At 37.9% G+C, this 15,436-nt stretch overlaps 1 protein-coding gene and 1 long non-coding RNA gene across 2 annotated transcripts in view; one reads left to right on the top strand and one right to left on the bottom strand.

The window, feature by feature from the left end:
• The window catches only part of cap1 (CAP, adenylate cyclase-associated protein 1 (yeast)), a 43,179-nt gene that overhangs the window by 25,564 nt on the left and 2,179 nt on the right, over window positions 1-15,436 (top strand). Inside the window, 5 exon segments of the mRNA XM_073034389.1 lie at window positions 3,458-3,629; window positions 6,296-6,468; window positions 7,649-7,772; window positions 8,883-8,965; window positions 13,466-13,606. Of these exon segments, the coding sequence (XP_072890490.1) occupies window positions 3,458-3,629; window positions 6,296-6,468; window positions 7,649-7,772; window positions 8,883-8,965; window positions 13,466-13,606 (693 nt within the window).
• Window positions 1-15,436, bottom strand: part of LOC140719640 (uncharacterized) — a 33,020-nt gene that overhangs the window by 5,347 nt on the left and 12,237 nt on the right. The window contains exon 2 of the long non-coding RNA XR_012096968.1: window positions 5,071-5,227. This is a non-coding gene — a long non-coding RNA (uncharacterized lncRNA). The remainder of the gene's footprint in view (window positions 1-5,070; window positions 5,228-15,436) is intronic.

Consider the following 15,436-nt stretch of genomic DNA (forward strand, 5'->3'; position numbering starts at 1 on the left):
TGCTTTTTCTGTGCATTGGAGGCTCCATACCAGGCTGTGGTGACGTATTCACTGTATAGCTGCTACTACTCTGAATATATTTATTCCAAGAATGATTTGAGGGGAAAAGGGAATGTGGGTGAAATGGAACTGCTCATTCTTCAAGGACATAATCTCAAGCTGCAGAAACAGCAACAAAATGTACATTGAACGGAATAAATATTCTTCGGTATTCGATGGAGCGTCTGTAATACTTCATATAAAGCTGAATAATTCAGACTTTAATATTTTATCAGCAAAGGCTGTTTCATTTTCGCTTACCAATGTAAAACATACATAAATTGCCTCAAGCGATATGGAAAATACATGAAGTAAACCACTTGAGGATGATATTGGTTGAATTTAAAGTTGCATTTGTTCCAGGAATAACTTCTTTATGGTTCCATGAACAACAAAATTAGTTTAAATATTTAAAGAGTAAACAGTGAGAAAGGAATAGAATGGGCGAGGTACTATTTGATTTATATTCTTCCAAAAAGGCCTAATGGCCTCAGTTGTCTTATTCTACGGTATGCACTTGTATAGAGTAGATTATTATTCAGCGTCTAAGGCAGTTTCAGTCATGTTCATTGTGTGCTAGGGTCACTATGGAAGTGCCTCTTAATTAGCAATGTTTTCATTGCTCATTATAGTATATGATGTAAAATGTACTATTCACGACAATCACACAACAACAATATACTTAAAGCTAATCACATCCTTTATACAATGGGTTCCGGTTAATTGGGACCAGTACATTTTGGCCTAATTAAGCTGCTGTCCCAATTCGCTCAAGTTTCATGGAAATAGTTAAAAAGATATAAAATGACAAACTATCGTTTAACTGAATAAAAAATTACGTACTTAAATGAAATGTAGAACAATTTAGAACACTACCGATACTACTTTAGTACTATAAAACAGTGTATTAATTCCTAATATTCCTAATATAATGGAGAATGTGTGGAGCAGGTTAAGACCTACAAGTATCTGGGAGTACAGTTGGACGAGAAGCTAGACTGGACTGCCAACACAGATGCCTTGTGCAGGAAGGCACAGAGTCGACTGTACTTCCTTAGAAGGTTGGCGTCATTCAATGTCTGCAGTGAGATGCTGAAGATATTCTATAGGTCAGTTGTTGAGAGCGCCCTCTTCTTTGTGGTGGCGTGTTGGGGAGGAAGCATTAAGAAGAAGGACGCCTCACGTCTTAATAAGCTGATAAGGAAGGCGGGCTCTGTCGTGGGCAAAGTACTGGAGAGTTTAACATCGGTAGCTGAGCGAAGGGCGCTGAGTAGGCTACGGTCAATTATGGAAAACCCTGAACATCCTCTACATAGCACCATCCAGAGACAGAGAAGCAGTTTCAGCGACAGGTTACTGTCGATGCAATGCTCCTCAGACAGGATGAAGAGGTCAATACTCCCCAATGCCATTAGGCTTTACAATTCAACTGCCAGGACTTAAGAACTTTTTTTAAAGCTATTATTAATGCTTTTGAGTTAGTGATTTAGATGCATATCATATTATTACTGAGTTAAGTATTGTATGTAATGAGTTTTTGCTACAACAAGTGTATGGGACATTGGAAAAATGTTGAATTTCCCAATGGGGATGAATAAAGTATCTATCTATCTATCTATCTATCTAATAGTTATCATCAGAAGAGTTCATCCAGTGTACAATGCCTTGTTCTTTTGATTCACTGTAAATGAACAAAGTCAGCACAGGCACCTAATGGAGATAATAGACTACGTTCATGCATTGCTTTCAACAATTGCATCCTCCAAATCTTTATTTTTAAAATTCAAGATGATTGTTGATACAGGATTCCCCTGCTATCCAAAGGTAGAGCATTCCTATGAAACTGTTTGTAAGCCAAAATGTCATGAAGCAAAGAAGCAATTACCGTTAATTTATATGGGAAAAATTTTTGAGTGTTCCCAGACCCAAAAAAAACCTACCAAATCATACCAAATAGCACATTAAACCTAAAATAACACGAACATATAGCAAAAGCAGGAATGATATGATAAAACACAGTTATATAAAGTAGCAATATTGTATGTATGGTGTAGTTTCACTTATCAAAATCGGGAAGACAGCGAGCCAAAATCAATTCGGAGAAAAAAAATCGGCACGTACATGCATATGCACACAACTGCCCGCACAAGGCTTCACAGCCATGGTAGACTTTCTCAGCGTAAACACATGTATAAAGCAAGCGTCTTTCTTTCGTAAAAGCAAAAATCCTCTTTGGTTAGCGAAAACAGATACTAATGTAGGTTTTTCATAACAGCGAGCTGTTGTAAAGCTAACATTTGAAAAACAGGGGCCACCTGTACCTTCAAATTGTTCATAGTTCCTAACTTGTTGAAGTAGTGAAATAGTTTCATCTGGCATCTCCCTGAATGCGTGATATCCTGGTGAACAAAACGGTTTTGAATTGTCTTACTGCTTTTTCTCTTAATGGCTATGCAACTGACACTAGTTAGAAAGTGTTTGGCAATGGTCTCCTGTCCCAATTAAGCGACATAGTGTACCAAATAAATGGAATCCCAGCTGTTTTCTCGAACACTTATTGTCCCAAAAAGTGGCTGACCCAATTAACCAGAATCCACTGTATTTTGCAAATGTCCAGCTTGTTACTCATTGCTAATGAACTTTAAATGAGCAAATAAATAATAAATAGGTTGGAATTAACATTTGGACAGGAAATAATGAGGATAGATTTAACTTTTGTTGTGAAGCACTTTGAACAAATGAAACCTCATTTCCATTAATTATGAATTAGAAGGGAGCATTAATTCAATATGGAGAATGCATTGACATACTAATATTGGAAAATGTTAGTCATCTTCCCCGCTACTTGTCACCAACTCCACAACCACTAACCTCAATATGTGAAAATTGAGGGTGAAGACAAAGCCTAATGAAACAATGAACCTAATGAAACGATGTTGTTATTAGATTTTAAAGGCAAATATCATCTAAAAGTGTGCATTTTATTTGAATCGGAAAGGAAGAAAATAGTAAACATTTTAATTTTTTTTGATGATGCAGTGCCTCTACATCACAGCTCCGGCACCTGAATTTGATCCCACTTTCATGGAGTTTGTTTTTTATAAGTGCATTTCCTAGCCCTAAGAGGTTAATGGGCTACTATAATTTATCACTTACTGTTCAAAAATTTCAAATAGACTTGATGGGATGAGAGGGAGTAAGTTGAAGTATAAGGAAGGTGGAATGGGACAAATGGGATTACTCAACTGGCATCTGGCAGAGATGTGTTGGACTGAATTATCTCTATTTTTCTGTTAGATCTATTTGGAAGGCTTTTTCTCAATTGCAATAACTATTGGACTTGATGTTGTAGTTAGACTTTTCTAAAAGTCAGTGCTTTAGAAAAGCATAACGCTTTATTCTATTTTCATTCTTTAAGGGTCGGATAGCATCGGCCTCTCATTCGGCCCCAGCATCAGGAGGAGTTGCTCCTCCTCCCCCTCCTGGACCACCACCACCTACCATTTCATCCCCAACTTCTAAAGATGACTCATCTACTTCACGATCAGCTCTATTTGCTGACCTTAACAAGGGAACCCATATTACTAGTAGTAAGTAATACATGGCAAGTTTGTTATTGATTCTTAATCTGAAAGTAACATCCTAATATAATGAGCAATCATTTTTGCAGATACTTCAGAACTCTGATGCTAGGCCAGATACTCTGTCTAGAACGTTGGACTTTCCCTTTTTGTGAAAGGAATAAATAGTAATTACTTATTTGGAACAAAACATGTTGGTAAATGACTATTCTTTTGCAAAAATGTTAATATCCATTATATTGATGGAAAATGAACTCTAGTAAACCTGCACACATTAGGTCTATAAAGTTATTTTTTGGATTAAATTACAGTTAAATTGCCTTTATTTCCTCCTTCCTCTGTACCCTCCACCAGAGAAATTGAGAGAGCAGGTTGCAAAATCCTGATAGTTTTATTGTGTTGAAACTGACTGCTTTAGCTTCAGAATTAATTTATTCTGTACAGAGTTCCACAAATTTAATGAGATAACCATTTTGATGTAACCAACAAGTCTTCAAATGAGGATCGATAGTGAATATCACCATTTAGTGCATTAATGGAGTTTAGTTCTGTTCAGTTCACTGGTCAACAACTTGCTGACGTGCTGACAGGACTTGTATTTGAGTGATTCCAACAGCTCCCATAGAAGGGCACATCGATGTGGGAGTTTTTGTTTGGTCCGTTAAAGGTTAAAATTTGGTGGGAAAATAATTGTGCAAGTTACTGTGTATTAAGCATTTAGTTGAAAGCAGGAAAGAATGAATGAGTTAACCAACTTTTCACAGGCTTCCAGCATGAACTAAATATTTTGGAGGAAAGAATCCACAGTTTGTAAAAAGATACTGTGAACAGAAGCAATGCAGGAAACGACAGTGTTTCTCTTGTGTCGAAGAAAGAAGTGTTCAAATAGTGCCCTTTGTGTGCTTTCCATAAGCCCTGGAAATCAGATTCATGAAGACTGGCTAATTCATCAGATCTTGACTTTAGTGTTGAACTGTTTGAGTTTCCAATAACTAGGAGACTTATGAAATGACCTTTTGATACTAGTATCTGAGAAGTTTTAAATTAAGAAACCTCTTAGTTTCATATATGCATATTGAAAATACTGATTCTTATTTGTTGCTTATAAGATGTACAGAGCCAAAAAAAATTGAATGCCCTTGTATAATATTTTTTTCAAGTGCTAACACTGTCCCCTTTGGATAGTCTACACTCCATCAGGCAATACAGTCAAAATGCTAACCGCTTACTGTGCTTTAGAAATTTTTTTAAAATCTTAGGCCTTTGGTTCTTTTTCTTTTTACAATAAACCTTTCTTGACCCCCTCCCCCCCTGTTTTCGTGGATGTTTGCAAAGAAAAAGAATTTCAGGATGTATATTGTATACATACATTTCTCTGACATTAAATGTACCTAGTGAAACCTATTGAATATGAACAGCTTCTTCTCATTTGTTCTGTGGACCCACTTACTTTAAACACCCGTTGTGTCTTCCAACCTCTGCTTCAGGGTAAATGGGGCCATCTTCAACCTTTGCATGTCGCACAAATTTCGTACTTTCTCAAATTTTTCAGGTGATCTTTACTTTTGCATCCTCTCTGCTTTCACATCCATCCTTCAGAGAAGTTGCTGCAATTAAATTCACCAGTTTACTTACGATTAAACCTGTGGTCTTGTTTTATGAAGCCATGAATTCCATATGTTATTTTGCCGTCTTTGGACTAAACACCCAGATCTTTCTCTTTTATCGGAATTCTGCTTTGTGTCTTCACCCCTCTATTCTGTGGCTGTGTCCTCTGGTTCCCCCGCCATAGGAAACATCCTCTGCACATCCGCTCTATCGAAGCCTTTCAACATTCAATAGGTTTCAGTGAGGTCACCCCTCATTCTTCTTAATTCCAGTGAGTGGAGCCATCAAACACTCTTCATATGACAAGCCTTTCAATCCCGGGATCGAACCACCTTTGAACCATTTCCAATGTCAGCACATCCTTTCTTAGATAAGGAACCCAAAACTGCTCACATAAGCCCATCAACTATTCCCTCTACCCCAAATTCTACCACTTACTTATACACCAGGAGTAATTTACAGTGACTGATTAACTCAATGAACAATTAACTCAAAATCTTAACAGGCAAGTTGAATGTAAGTTGTCTTTTATGATTCCAGGTAACTTCATGCTGACTCCCATTATCAAATCCATTTTTGTCCAAGTGAATTTATCCCAAATTGCTTTCCCACCATGCCCTAAACTAAGGTTAGCCTGACTGACAAGTTACTGGATTTATTCCTATAAATGTCTTTAAAATATTTGCATTTCTGCAATCTTCAGACACTGTCTTTTGATTAGAGGGTTGTGACCACTACTTCTACATTTTCCTCCCTTTTCTCAGCAACCTATAATACATCCAATGGAGAACTGATGACATAGCTACTGTAGGTGTATCTAACTTTAATTCCTCCTTATCAATTTTAGCACCCTTTTTTTTTAGCACATCTGGCAATGTTTTCCGTAATAAAAGACAGCTTTCCCAAGTACAGAAGTTGTGTCTCAACTATGCCCTTGGTATATAGTCACTAATCAAATCCTCCACTCTTCTAAATATTTTATTATTTAGCTGTGTAGGAAAAGCGATGAACTAAAATGTTCCAGATAAGCACCTCTTGACAGTCTTGTGAACATCTGTTTAATTCAGTGCTGAAGCATGTCCCGGACAGTAGCAAAACCCACAAGAATCCTGCATTGAGAGGTGGAGGTGGAGCTTCCGTGGCTGGACCAAAGCCATTCAAAGCAGCTTCTCCATCAGTGAAGCCAGCAGAAAAGAAAGGGCCACCCGTACTAGAACTGCAAGGAAAGAAATGGGTGGTGGTAAGTTTAAATTTATCCCAGAATAATCCATTATTCCAGAATTTATTTTGGAAAGATGGGCTTTGATTTTAGTGGGTGATGACAAAGAAAATATGTAATAAATTCTCTTGGTTCAGTATTTGGTATTTGCTCAGCTGATTTTGGCTACTTTTCCAAATGGAGCTCCAGTTGTCTTTGGCTCCTTAAGGTTAAGTAAATACTCAACAGCTTTGTACTCTGAAGAGTGTCCCTGTGGCACTAGTGTACTGACCAGCTTTGTGATTGTCATTGGAGGTCATTAGAGTGCTGGAAAGGATACAGTCATGGAAGGCTTTGTGAGTGAGTAGACAAAAACATTGGGGGAAGAGGATGATGTCAGAGATTTGATGATAATTTTACTGTGACTTTGAGCCGGTGTAAAGGCTTCAACAAATTTTGAGAACCAATGCGCTGATATAAAATTTTAAAATTGTGTAATTCTAGGTTGGCTAAGTACATAAATGTATCTAGACACACAGGACAATTGGCCAATGCAGTAGGTTGTGCATAGGAGGCCAGTCAGAAGAAAATCGAAGTAATTGTGTTTGAAGTGACAATTAATTGTATGTTGAGGCTGTTGGATGGGCTGAAATGAGGTGTGTCCACATTGTAAAAAGAAACCTGAAAATTTTAATTTAAATCCTACTTTTAAGTTTAACTAATCTGGACATCAATGTGATCAACAATTTACGTGGAAAAGTTGAGCATTGTGTCTGTGACTGATAATCTAGTAACCCAGCAGCTGAAAGTTTGCCTGTGTAGAAGGTAGGTGACTGTAAAATTTGACAGAGCCATGATGCTCTTGTGAAAATGTAGTCAATGGGTATACATTTCAATATTAGCTATTTCACTGGGCTAATGTGGATTGATTGGAGATATGGAATTATCCCTCATTAGGAGCTAGTAGGCGAAGACAGAAACCAAATTGGACAGTTTTGTCAGAAAAACTGTTGCAAGTAAGTATTTTGGATGCTTGTAATTATGTAATCCTTTCGGCAATGTTTTATACTTCTACAATTATGGAGTCTTTGAACACTGAATTGTTAACCAGCAGTTTAATATTTATGCATGAATTAAATGAATAAATTAAGCATGTTAGTTGTTTACAGTGTTTTCTCACTCCCTTTATGTGAAGTGGTTTAAGATTATTCTCTGCTTGTAGGAAAACCAAGAGAATACCAGTAGCCTGGTTATTGAAGACACTGAATTGAAGCAGGTCGTGTACGCTTACAAGTGTGCCCACTCCACTCTTACTGTCAAGGGGAAGATCAACTCCATCACCGTCGGTAGGTGGAAAAGATCAAAGCTGCTTTTTAAGCATGTTTCATCACTATTAAGACTGCTTTGCTCAATTACAAACAATGATGCAGTGGTCTATCTTACAGTCATCAGGTGAGCAAATTACTGTGTGGTGACACCTAACCTTTGTCCCAAAACAGTTCCAATCTCAAACTTTGCTCCCTAGCCAGCACCTTTCCTTGGCAACTGAACTGAACTAGATTCTTTGGTGCCACATTTAAACTAGTATTTATTTTCGCTTTACCTGATCTTGCCCTGCCTCGTCTCATCTGTTGTTGAAACACTCATCTTTTGCTTGCTTACCTATCTTTACTAGCTCCAAGTCAAACAATAAATTGGTTTAAAACTTATCGTTATTTTCAAGACTGCTTGGTTTCCTGTCTGTTTCTTATAGCTTGAAACTGATTATCTACCTTCTCCCTCTGGGTGTTCTGTTGGCCTTTTAAGGAGAGTTTGGCTTCTGTAATTCATCAGCAGATGGTACATAATTTGAAGCGTGCTCTCCTTAGGTTCGTTTCTTTGTAGTGATGTACTGAGTTTTATCTTTGAATTATGGAAAACGCATTGCATGCAATCATTGGAAAAAAAAGACTCATTTTCAGCATTGTAACAATTGTGAAATAAATTTATGCTTTCTCTTTAATAATATGAGAGAACTTGCATTTTTATGTGAAAACGTTTGTTTATTTCATTCTCCATGCTGTCTAATTGTATACTGATTTATCCTGTGTATCAATTATTTGGCTTTAGATATAAATGCCAAATATCCAAACAACTGCTTTTGTTTCTGAAATGTCTCTCCCTGCATATCAGCATGCTTACTTAATGAACAGCTGAGCTACTGAAGTGAGCAATTTTCGAGATCCATCTGACATGCTTCAGAAAACCTTGAGGTGCTACCATTCACCTTAACATACAGGGCTTGAATCTGGTCAGTTATGTAGTCAATGCAGAATTTGCAAAATGTCCTTGGCATCCGTGCTAGGAAGTATAAACATCATGGAGAATGGTAATGGTGAATGAAAGTGAACTTTCTTAATGTTTGTGATGTAGGTTTCTACACCCTAATGAAGATCTTGTTGTTTTTTGTCTTACAGATAACTGTAAAAAATTCGGCCTTGTTTTTGATCATGTTGTTGGAATTGTGGAAGTAATAAATTCCAGGGATGTGAAAATTCAGGTAATTGAAACAAGGGCAGAGGAAAATAAAAATCTCCCTTACTTTCACAAGTTTCTCTAGCTGGAACAAGAAAATTAACTCCGTGTTCTCACTGACATTTAACTCCCAACACTTGGTCACCAAAATGGTATCCATATCCACATGTACTTTGGCAGTCAGCTTCAGCTTCCCACCAACTCTTTCCCATCTCCTTTTACATCAGTACTAGAGGGGCAAACATTTCTTTGAACTTAATTTTCGGAAGACTGAAGTAACTGTCTCCGTCCTTGCTAGAAGTTCTGCTCCCGAGCCAGCCACTATCTTTACCTTCGGAACTGAAACTGAACCCATCTCTTTCTACCTTATCTGACTTTCTCTGCATCATATTGCCTGTCATTGGAATACTTGTCTTCTGCTTGTGTACCTCCAGTGGACCCCAGATAAACAGCAAATTGGTTTTGGAATTCTCATTTTCATTTTCAACCCTTAAAATGGAAAAAATATTTAACTGGGTGAGAGATAATTATGATGCTATTAGGCAGGAGTTTGGGTGCATAAATTGGGAACAGATGCTCTCAAGGAAATTTACAACAGAATTGTGGAGGTCGTTTAGGGAGCACTTGCATGGGGTTCTGGATAGGTTTGTCCTTTGAGGCAGAGAAACGATGTTAGGGTGAAGGAATTACAGTTGACAAGAGAGGTGGAACATTTAGTCAAGAGAAAGAACAAAGCGCTCTGAAGGTTGAGGAAGCAAAAATCAGACATTGGTCTTGAGAGTTATAAAGTGACCAAGAAAGAGCTTAGAACTAGAAAGGTACATGAGAAAGCCTTGGTGAGTAATATTAAGGAACATCCCAAAGTGTCCTGTGGATATTTGAAGAACAGGAGGATGACTAGAGTGAGGGTAGGACTGAGCAGGGATAAAAGAGGAAATGTGCTTGGAATTGGAGGAGGTAGGGGAGGCCCTTAATCAGTATTCACCATTGATGAATGTCAGTGTAGAGCAGGATGAATGTGCTGGGGCTTTAAGGAAGAGAATGTGATGGAAAAGCATTTGGGTAGATAAGTCCCCAGGGCCAGATGGAATATACCCCAGTTACTGTGAGAAGTGAGGGAAGAGATTGCTGCACTGCTGTTGATATCTTCACATCCTCACTGGCTTCATTTTAGTACCAGAAGACTGGACGATGGCAGCTGTTACTCCTTTGGTCATGAAAGATAATAGGGCTAATCCTGGGAATGATAGACCAGTGAGTCTTACATCAATGGTGGGCAAACTATTGGAGAGGATTCTTAGAGACAGTCTCTTTGAGAAGCATGGCCTGATTATGGGTAGTCAGTATAGCTTTGTGCGGAGCAGGTCGTGCCTTATGAGCCTGATTGAGTTTTTCAAGGAAGTACCTAAACACATTGATGAAGGTACAGCATTGGATGTGCTGTATATGAATTTTAGTAAGGTGTTTCACAATTCCCATAGTAGGCTCATCCAGAAAGTCATGGGGGTGGGATACATAGCAACTTGGCTACATGGATTTGGAATTGGATTGCACATAGAAGGCAGAAGGTGGTGGTAGATGGACCATATTCTGCCTGGAGGTCAGTGACTAGTGCTGTTCCACAGGGATCTGTTCTGGAATCCCTTCTCTTCGTGATTTCTGTAACCGACTTGGATGAGGAAGTGGAACGGTGGGTTAGTAGGTTTCCAAATAACACAAAGGTTGGTGCTGTTGTGGATAGTGCAGATGGTTGTTGTAGGATACCACTGGACATTGGTAGGATGCAGAGCTGGGTTGAGAAGTGTCAAAGAGTTCAATGCGGGAACGTGTGTAGTGATACGCTTTGGAAGGTTGAACTCAAAGGTTAATGGCAAGATTCCTAGCAGGTTGGTGCAATAGAGGGATCAAAGTTGCCGCACAATTTGATAAGGTTATTAAGAAGGTGTATGGCGTGTTGTCTTTTATTAGTTGGGATCTGAATTCAAGAGCCACAAGGTAATGTAGCTCTATAAAACTTCGGTTAGACCACACTTAGAGTAGTGGTAGAGAGGATGCAAAAGATATTTACCAGGATTAGAGAACATGTCATATGAGAAAAGGTTGAGCAAGCAAGGGTTCTTTTCTCTCAAGTGAAGGAGGATAAGAGACTTGATAGAGGTGTTAAAGATAAGAGGCATAGACAGAATGGAGAGCCAGCAGCTTTTTCCCAAGTGGCAATGGCTAATATGAGAGGGCATACTTTAGAGGTGATTGGAGAAAAGTATGGGGAGAGAGAATATCAGAGGTAGATTTTTTTTTTTTTTAGCCAGAATAGCAAAGAATTTAGCCAGAATTGCAGAATAGAAATAGCAAGTGTCAGGGGTGGTGGTAGTAGAGATAAATACATTAGGGGCATTAAGAGGCTCTTGGGCACATGGAGGAAAGAAAAAATGGAGGGCTGTCGGGAAGGGAAGAGTTGGGTTAGATTGATCTTGGAGTAGGTCAAAAGGCCAGTATAACATTGTGGGCTGAAGGGCTTGTACTGTTCTTTTTTCTGTGTTTAACCTCTCTATAATTTCACCTCTTCAGCAATAAAGAGAATTCTAATTTCTTTCAGCCTTTAACTGTCAAATATCTGTGGTGCTCTAATTCTGGCCACTTACAGATCCAATGAACTGAATGGCATAATTCAGCTCCCATGTTTTAAGGTCTTATCTCCAAATTTAATTGGTTCATTATCAGCCAATACCAAAGCCCTGGACTCTGTCTATCTATCTTTGTCCTCCACGTGACTTTTCTTAAAACCTGTTATTTTGTCTAAACTCTTGATTATCTTCCTCACCACCTTGTGTGGATCAGTGTATATATTTTGTAGGTAATAGGATATTTCAAATGTTAAGGATACTTCAACCACATTCAGTCTTTGGGTCTTATGGGAACCTTTGTTATTATAAACAGACCAAAAATTTGTTTCAAGTTTGCAGTCTTCAAGGAGATGTATCCCAAGTTATTGTCTAGCACAGGTAAAACACATCATCCAAAGGACTGTAATTGTGCTCCATTAATTCCTGTGTATGTGAGGTAGCTGCATTATTTTTCAAATACGGCAACCCTATTCTTCTATGTAACTGTGACTTTTAAGATAATTACAAGTTATTATTATCAATTTAAAAGTCTTTCCTGCTCTCTCTTTTTAAGTTAAATCCCAAAATTTTGAGCTAAATTCAGAATAAGTTAATATACTTAACATAATTTGCTGAGCAGAAGAAATGAGCTTGTGTTTTAGAAGACGATGTGCAGTATTGCTATGATCTCTATTCACAGGCATGGTACTCGCCTTTAGATTTGTCTCTAATCTATTAGTTTAGATTCTGCTACTGGCAGTGAACTCCTTGCTGCTGACCTGAAAAAAGAAATGGGACCTTCTGGCATGACTTCCCTTTTCCAGCATTGCTATTGGCATCAGTTCTTGAAATTGTTTGTGTCCGGCAAATATTGTGTCAACAAGTAGTCCGAAAAATTGATATTTAACCAACATTTAGCATGCAAAATACAGATTGTTCCATACAAGTATTGGAGTAGAAGCTAATGTATCATAAGTAATGTACAAATTTGGAATTTAAAAAAAAAGTGCCACAAAATCTATGGTTTTGTGGGGGGGGGTCAGAGGTTAAGTATGCTTAAACAATGTCCCCTCGTTCAGCTAGAATTAATCGTTTTTAATAATAATCTGTAGTTTTAGCTTCTCAAATTTCTAGCCTTCTCTATCATCATTGGAAGTCAGTGAAGAATCAAAGATCAGTGATAGCAACTTGCATGTTTGTGTTTAACTGCATGTGCAGATCAATGTTACAGTCAGCTTCCTGTATCTTCTGATTGTACTGAAAAATACACAATCAAAAACTGGGACATTGATTTATTATTAAGTGGAGAACATTTTATTGAGATATGGAAGATAAAAATTACTTGAAATTGTGCAAAGATAAACAACTGCAATCAATAGCAAAGTATGTCTTTTCTTGTATGTCGTTAAAAACACCTCTGTATTTGTAAATCCAAGGATGAAAGACCATTACTTTCTGAAATTTAAAACACACAGTAATTCTAAATATGGTCCAATACCACCCCTCCCCCCCATTCCTTTCTTATTTGGAGGTCAAATCCAGAGGTGTTCTCTCTGATGAAGGCAGCAAATACAACACCAAACAATTGTGCAGATAGCAATGATCCAAATATTGGATCAGTTTTGAGCTGATTGTATTGAGAGTTTACCAGTTTGCAAAAATATTCAGGTTTGATGGACTTGAGTAACTAATAAAATAAAAATTTTGTTTCAATTATATAGGGTAGATGCATATGCAAGGTGCAATTTAAAATTCTCAGCTTATCACCGTCCTTTGTTCACATGTTGCAGAATTTTTAAAGATTATTTTGGTCACTTACACATTTTATTGGAAAATGTTAATAAAGCTTTTAATTGTTTACAGAAGCTTGCTGTATGTGCAAAGTCCATATTCAAAGTTGCTCTGTCATTTTCCTTCCATAGGTGCTGGGTAAAGTGCCAACTATATCAGTCAATAAGACTGATGGCTGCCATATCTACCTTAATAAGGATTCTCTCTCTTGTGAGGTTATCAGTGCCAAGTCCTCTGAGATGAACATCTTGATTCCTGGAGAGGATGATTTTGTAAGTACATTTCCCTTGTCTTTTAAAAATTGCATGTTAATGAGAATGACTTAATATTCCATAGAATACATTAGGTGAGAAAAAAATAGTTCATTACTTTCAAGTTTATCTCTCCTTCCTTGCATTCCTGAAATGTAGTGCAGATTTTTTTTTTTTTTGAACTGCCAGTTCAAAATTTTACGCAAATATTTGATGTTTGAAATTTGAACAGATTTGTTACAATGTGGTAGGGGACTAAACATCAAAATGTAATCAGTGTTCAATAATTGGTGTGTGTTTGGTTGTTGGTTGTAACTTAGACATTCAGATTTGGCTTGCATTGGCTGGACAAGAATCTCTGCTGTATCTCCAGACCCTCCACATTTAGAGGTCAACCAGGCAAGTTCAAGTATCTTAAGAGAACAGGCAAATTGAAACACAAGATTCATTATGAGCCTTCCACATATTCCAGTTGAAATATAGATAAATAACTGGATATACCCCATAGGGAAGCAGCACCTGTGGGGGAAAAAGTTGGGAATATTAGTTGGTATTGGATATTGGGGTGAAATCCTATTCCTTGTATCACATGGAATCCAGGTAAAGCTATTTAATTGGATACATAATTGGTTTGATGGTAGAAAGCAGAGAGTGATGGTGGTAGGTTTTCTTGGACTGAAGTTCCATCAATAGTGATGTGCTTTGGGTGTCAGTGCTGGGGTTATTGTTATTTGTCAATTATATCAAAGATATAGATGAGAAATGTAAAATGCATGTTTTAGCAAGTTTGCAAATGACACTGAAATATGGTGGATAATAAGATGTTATAAAAAAATTACAGGGAAACCTTGATAAGCAGATTAAGTGGACTGAGGAATGGTAATCAGAGTTGAATTTGGCTTAGTGCAAGGTGTTACGTTTTGGAAATTCAAATCCATGTAGGAATTTCACAGTGAACAACAATGGCCTTGGTGTAGGCCAGAGGACCTTGGTTCACTGAGTCAAGTCGTAGGTAGTCAAGGTGAAAACTTTTGGTGCACAGGTCTTCATAAGTCAAGGCACTAAATATAAAAGTTGGAGGTCTTGATGGTGCTACTGAGGCCACACTTGGAGTATTATGTTCAGTTTTGGTCGCTCTGCTGTACAGAAGGTGGTATTAAACTGGAAAGTCTGCAGAAAAAATTTTCAAGGATGCTGCCAGGACTTGAGGGACTGGGTTATAAAGAAGAGATTGAGAACAGGCTAGAACTTTGTTCCTTAGTGCTTCGGAGACATGGAGGTGACCTTATAGAAATGTATAAAGTTGTGAAGGAGCATAGATAGAGTGAATGCACTGTCTTTTTCTCAGAGTTGGGGAATCAAGAACCAGAGGGGACAGGTTTAAATTGAAAGGGGAAAGATTTAAGAGGAGCTTGAGGGGCAATTTTTACACAAAAGTTGATATATATGTGGAATGAGCTGCCAGAAGAAGTGACTGATGCAGATATAATAACACTTAAAAGGCGGGACAGGTACATGGATTGGAAAGATGTAGAAGGTTATGTGCCAAATAGGACTAACTTGGATGGGGCATCGTGGTCAGCATGGACGACAAGTTGGGCTGATGTGCAATTCTCTGCTGTATAATTCTATGACTCTACTATAGACCAGGACTCAGGGTGTGGTTCAGGTTTTTTGACTCAAATTCTAAGATGAAATCTAGCTGACAGTATGAGATGACTAGCTTTTCGACACCTCTTCTTAATCATGCATTTTCTGAGCCAAATGAAATGCTGTGGTACTGGAACTGGATGGTGTAAAAACACTCAGACATGGAGCGCATTTTTTTAAGGAAACTGTATGCGATAGAAT

This window comes from Hemitrygon akajei, chromosome 32 (assembly GCF_048418815.1).
Source record: "Hemitrygon akajei chromosome 32, sHemAka1.3, whole genome shotgun sequence".
Lineage (NCBI taxonomy): Eukaryota > Metazoa > Chordata > Chondrichthyes > Myliobatiformes > Dasyatidae > Hemitrygon > Hemitrygon akajei.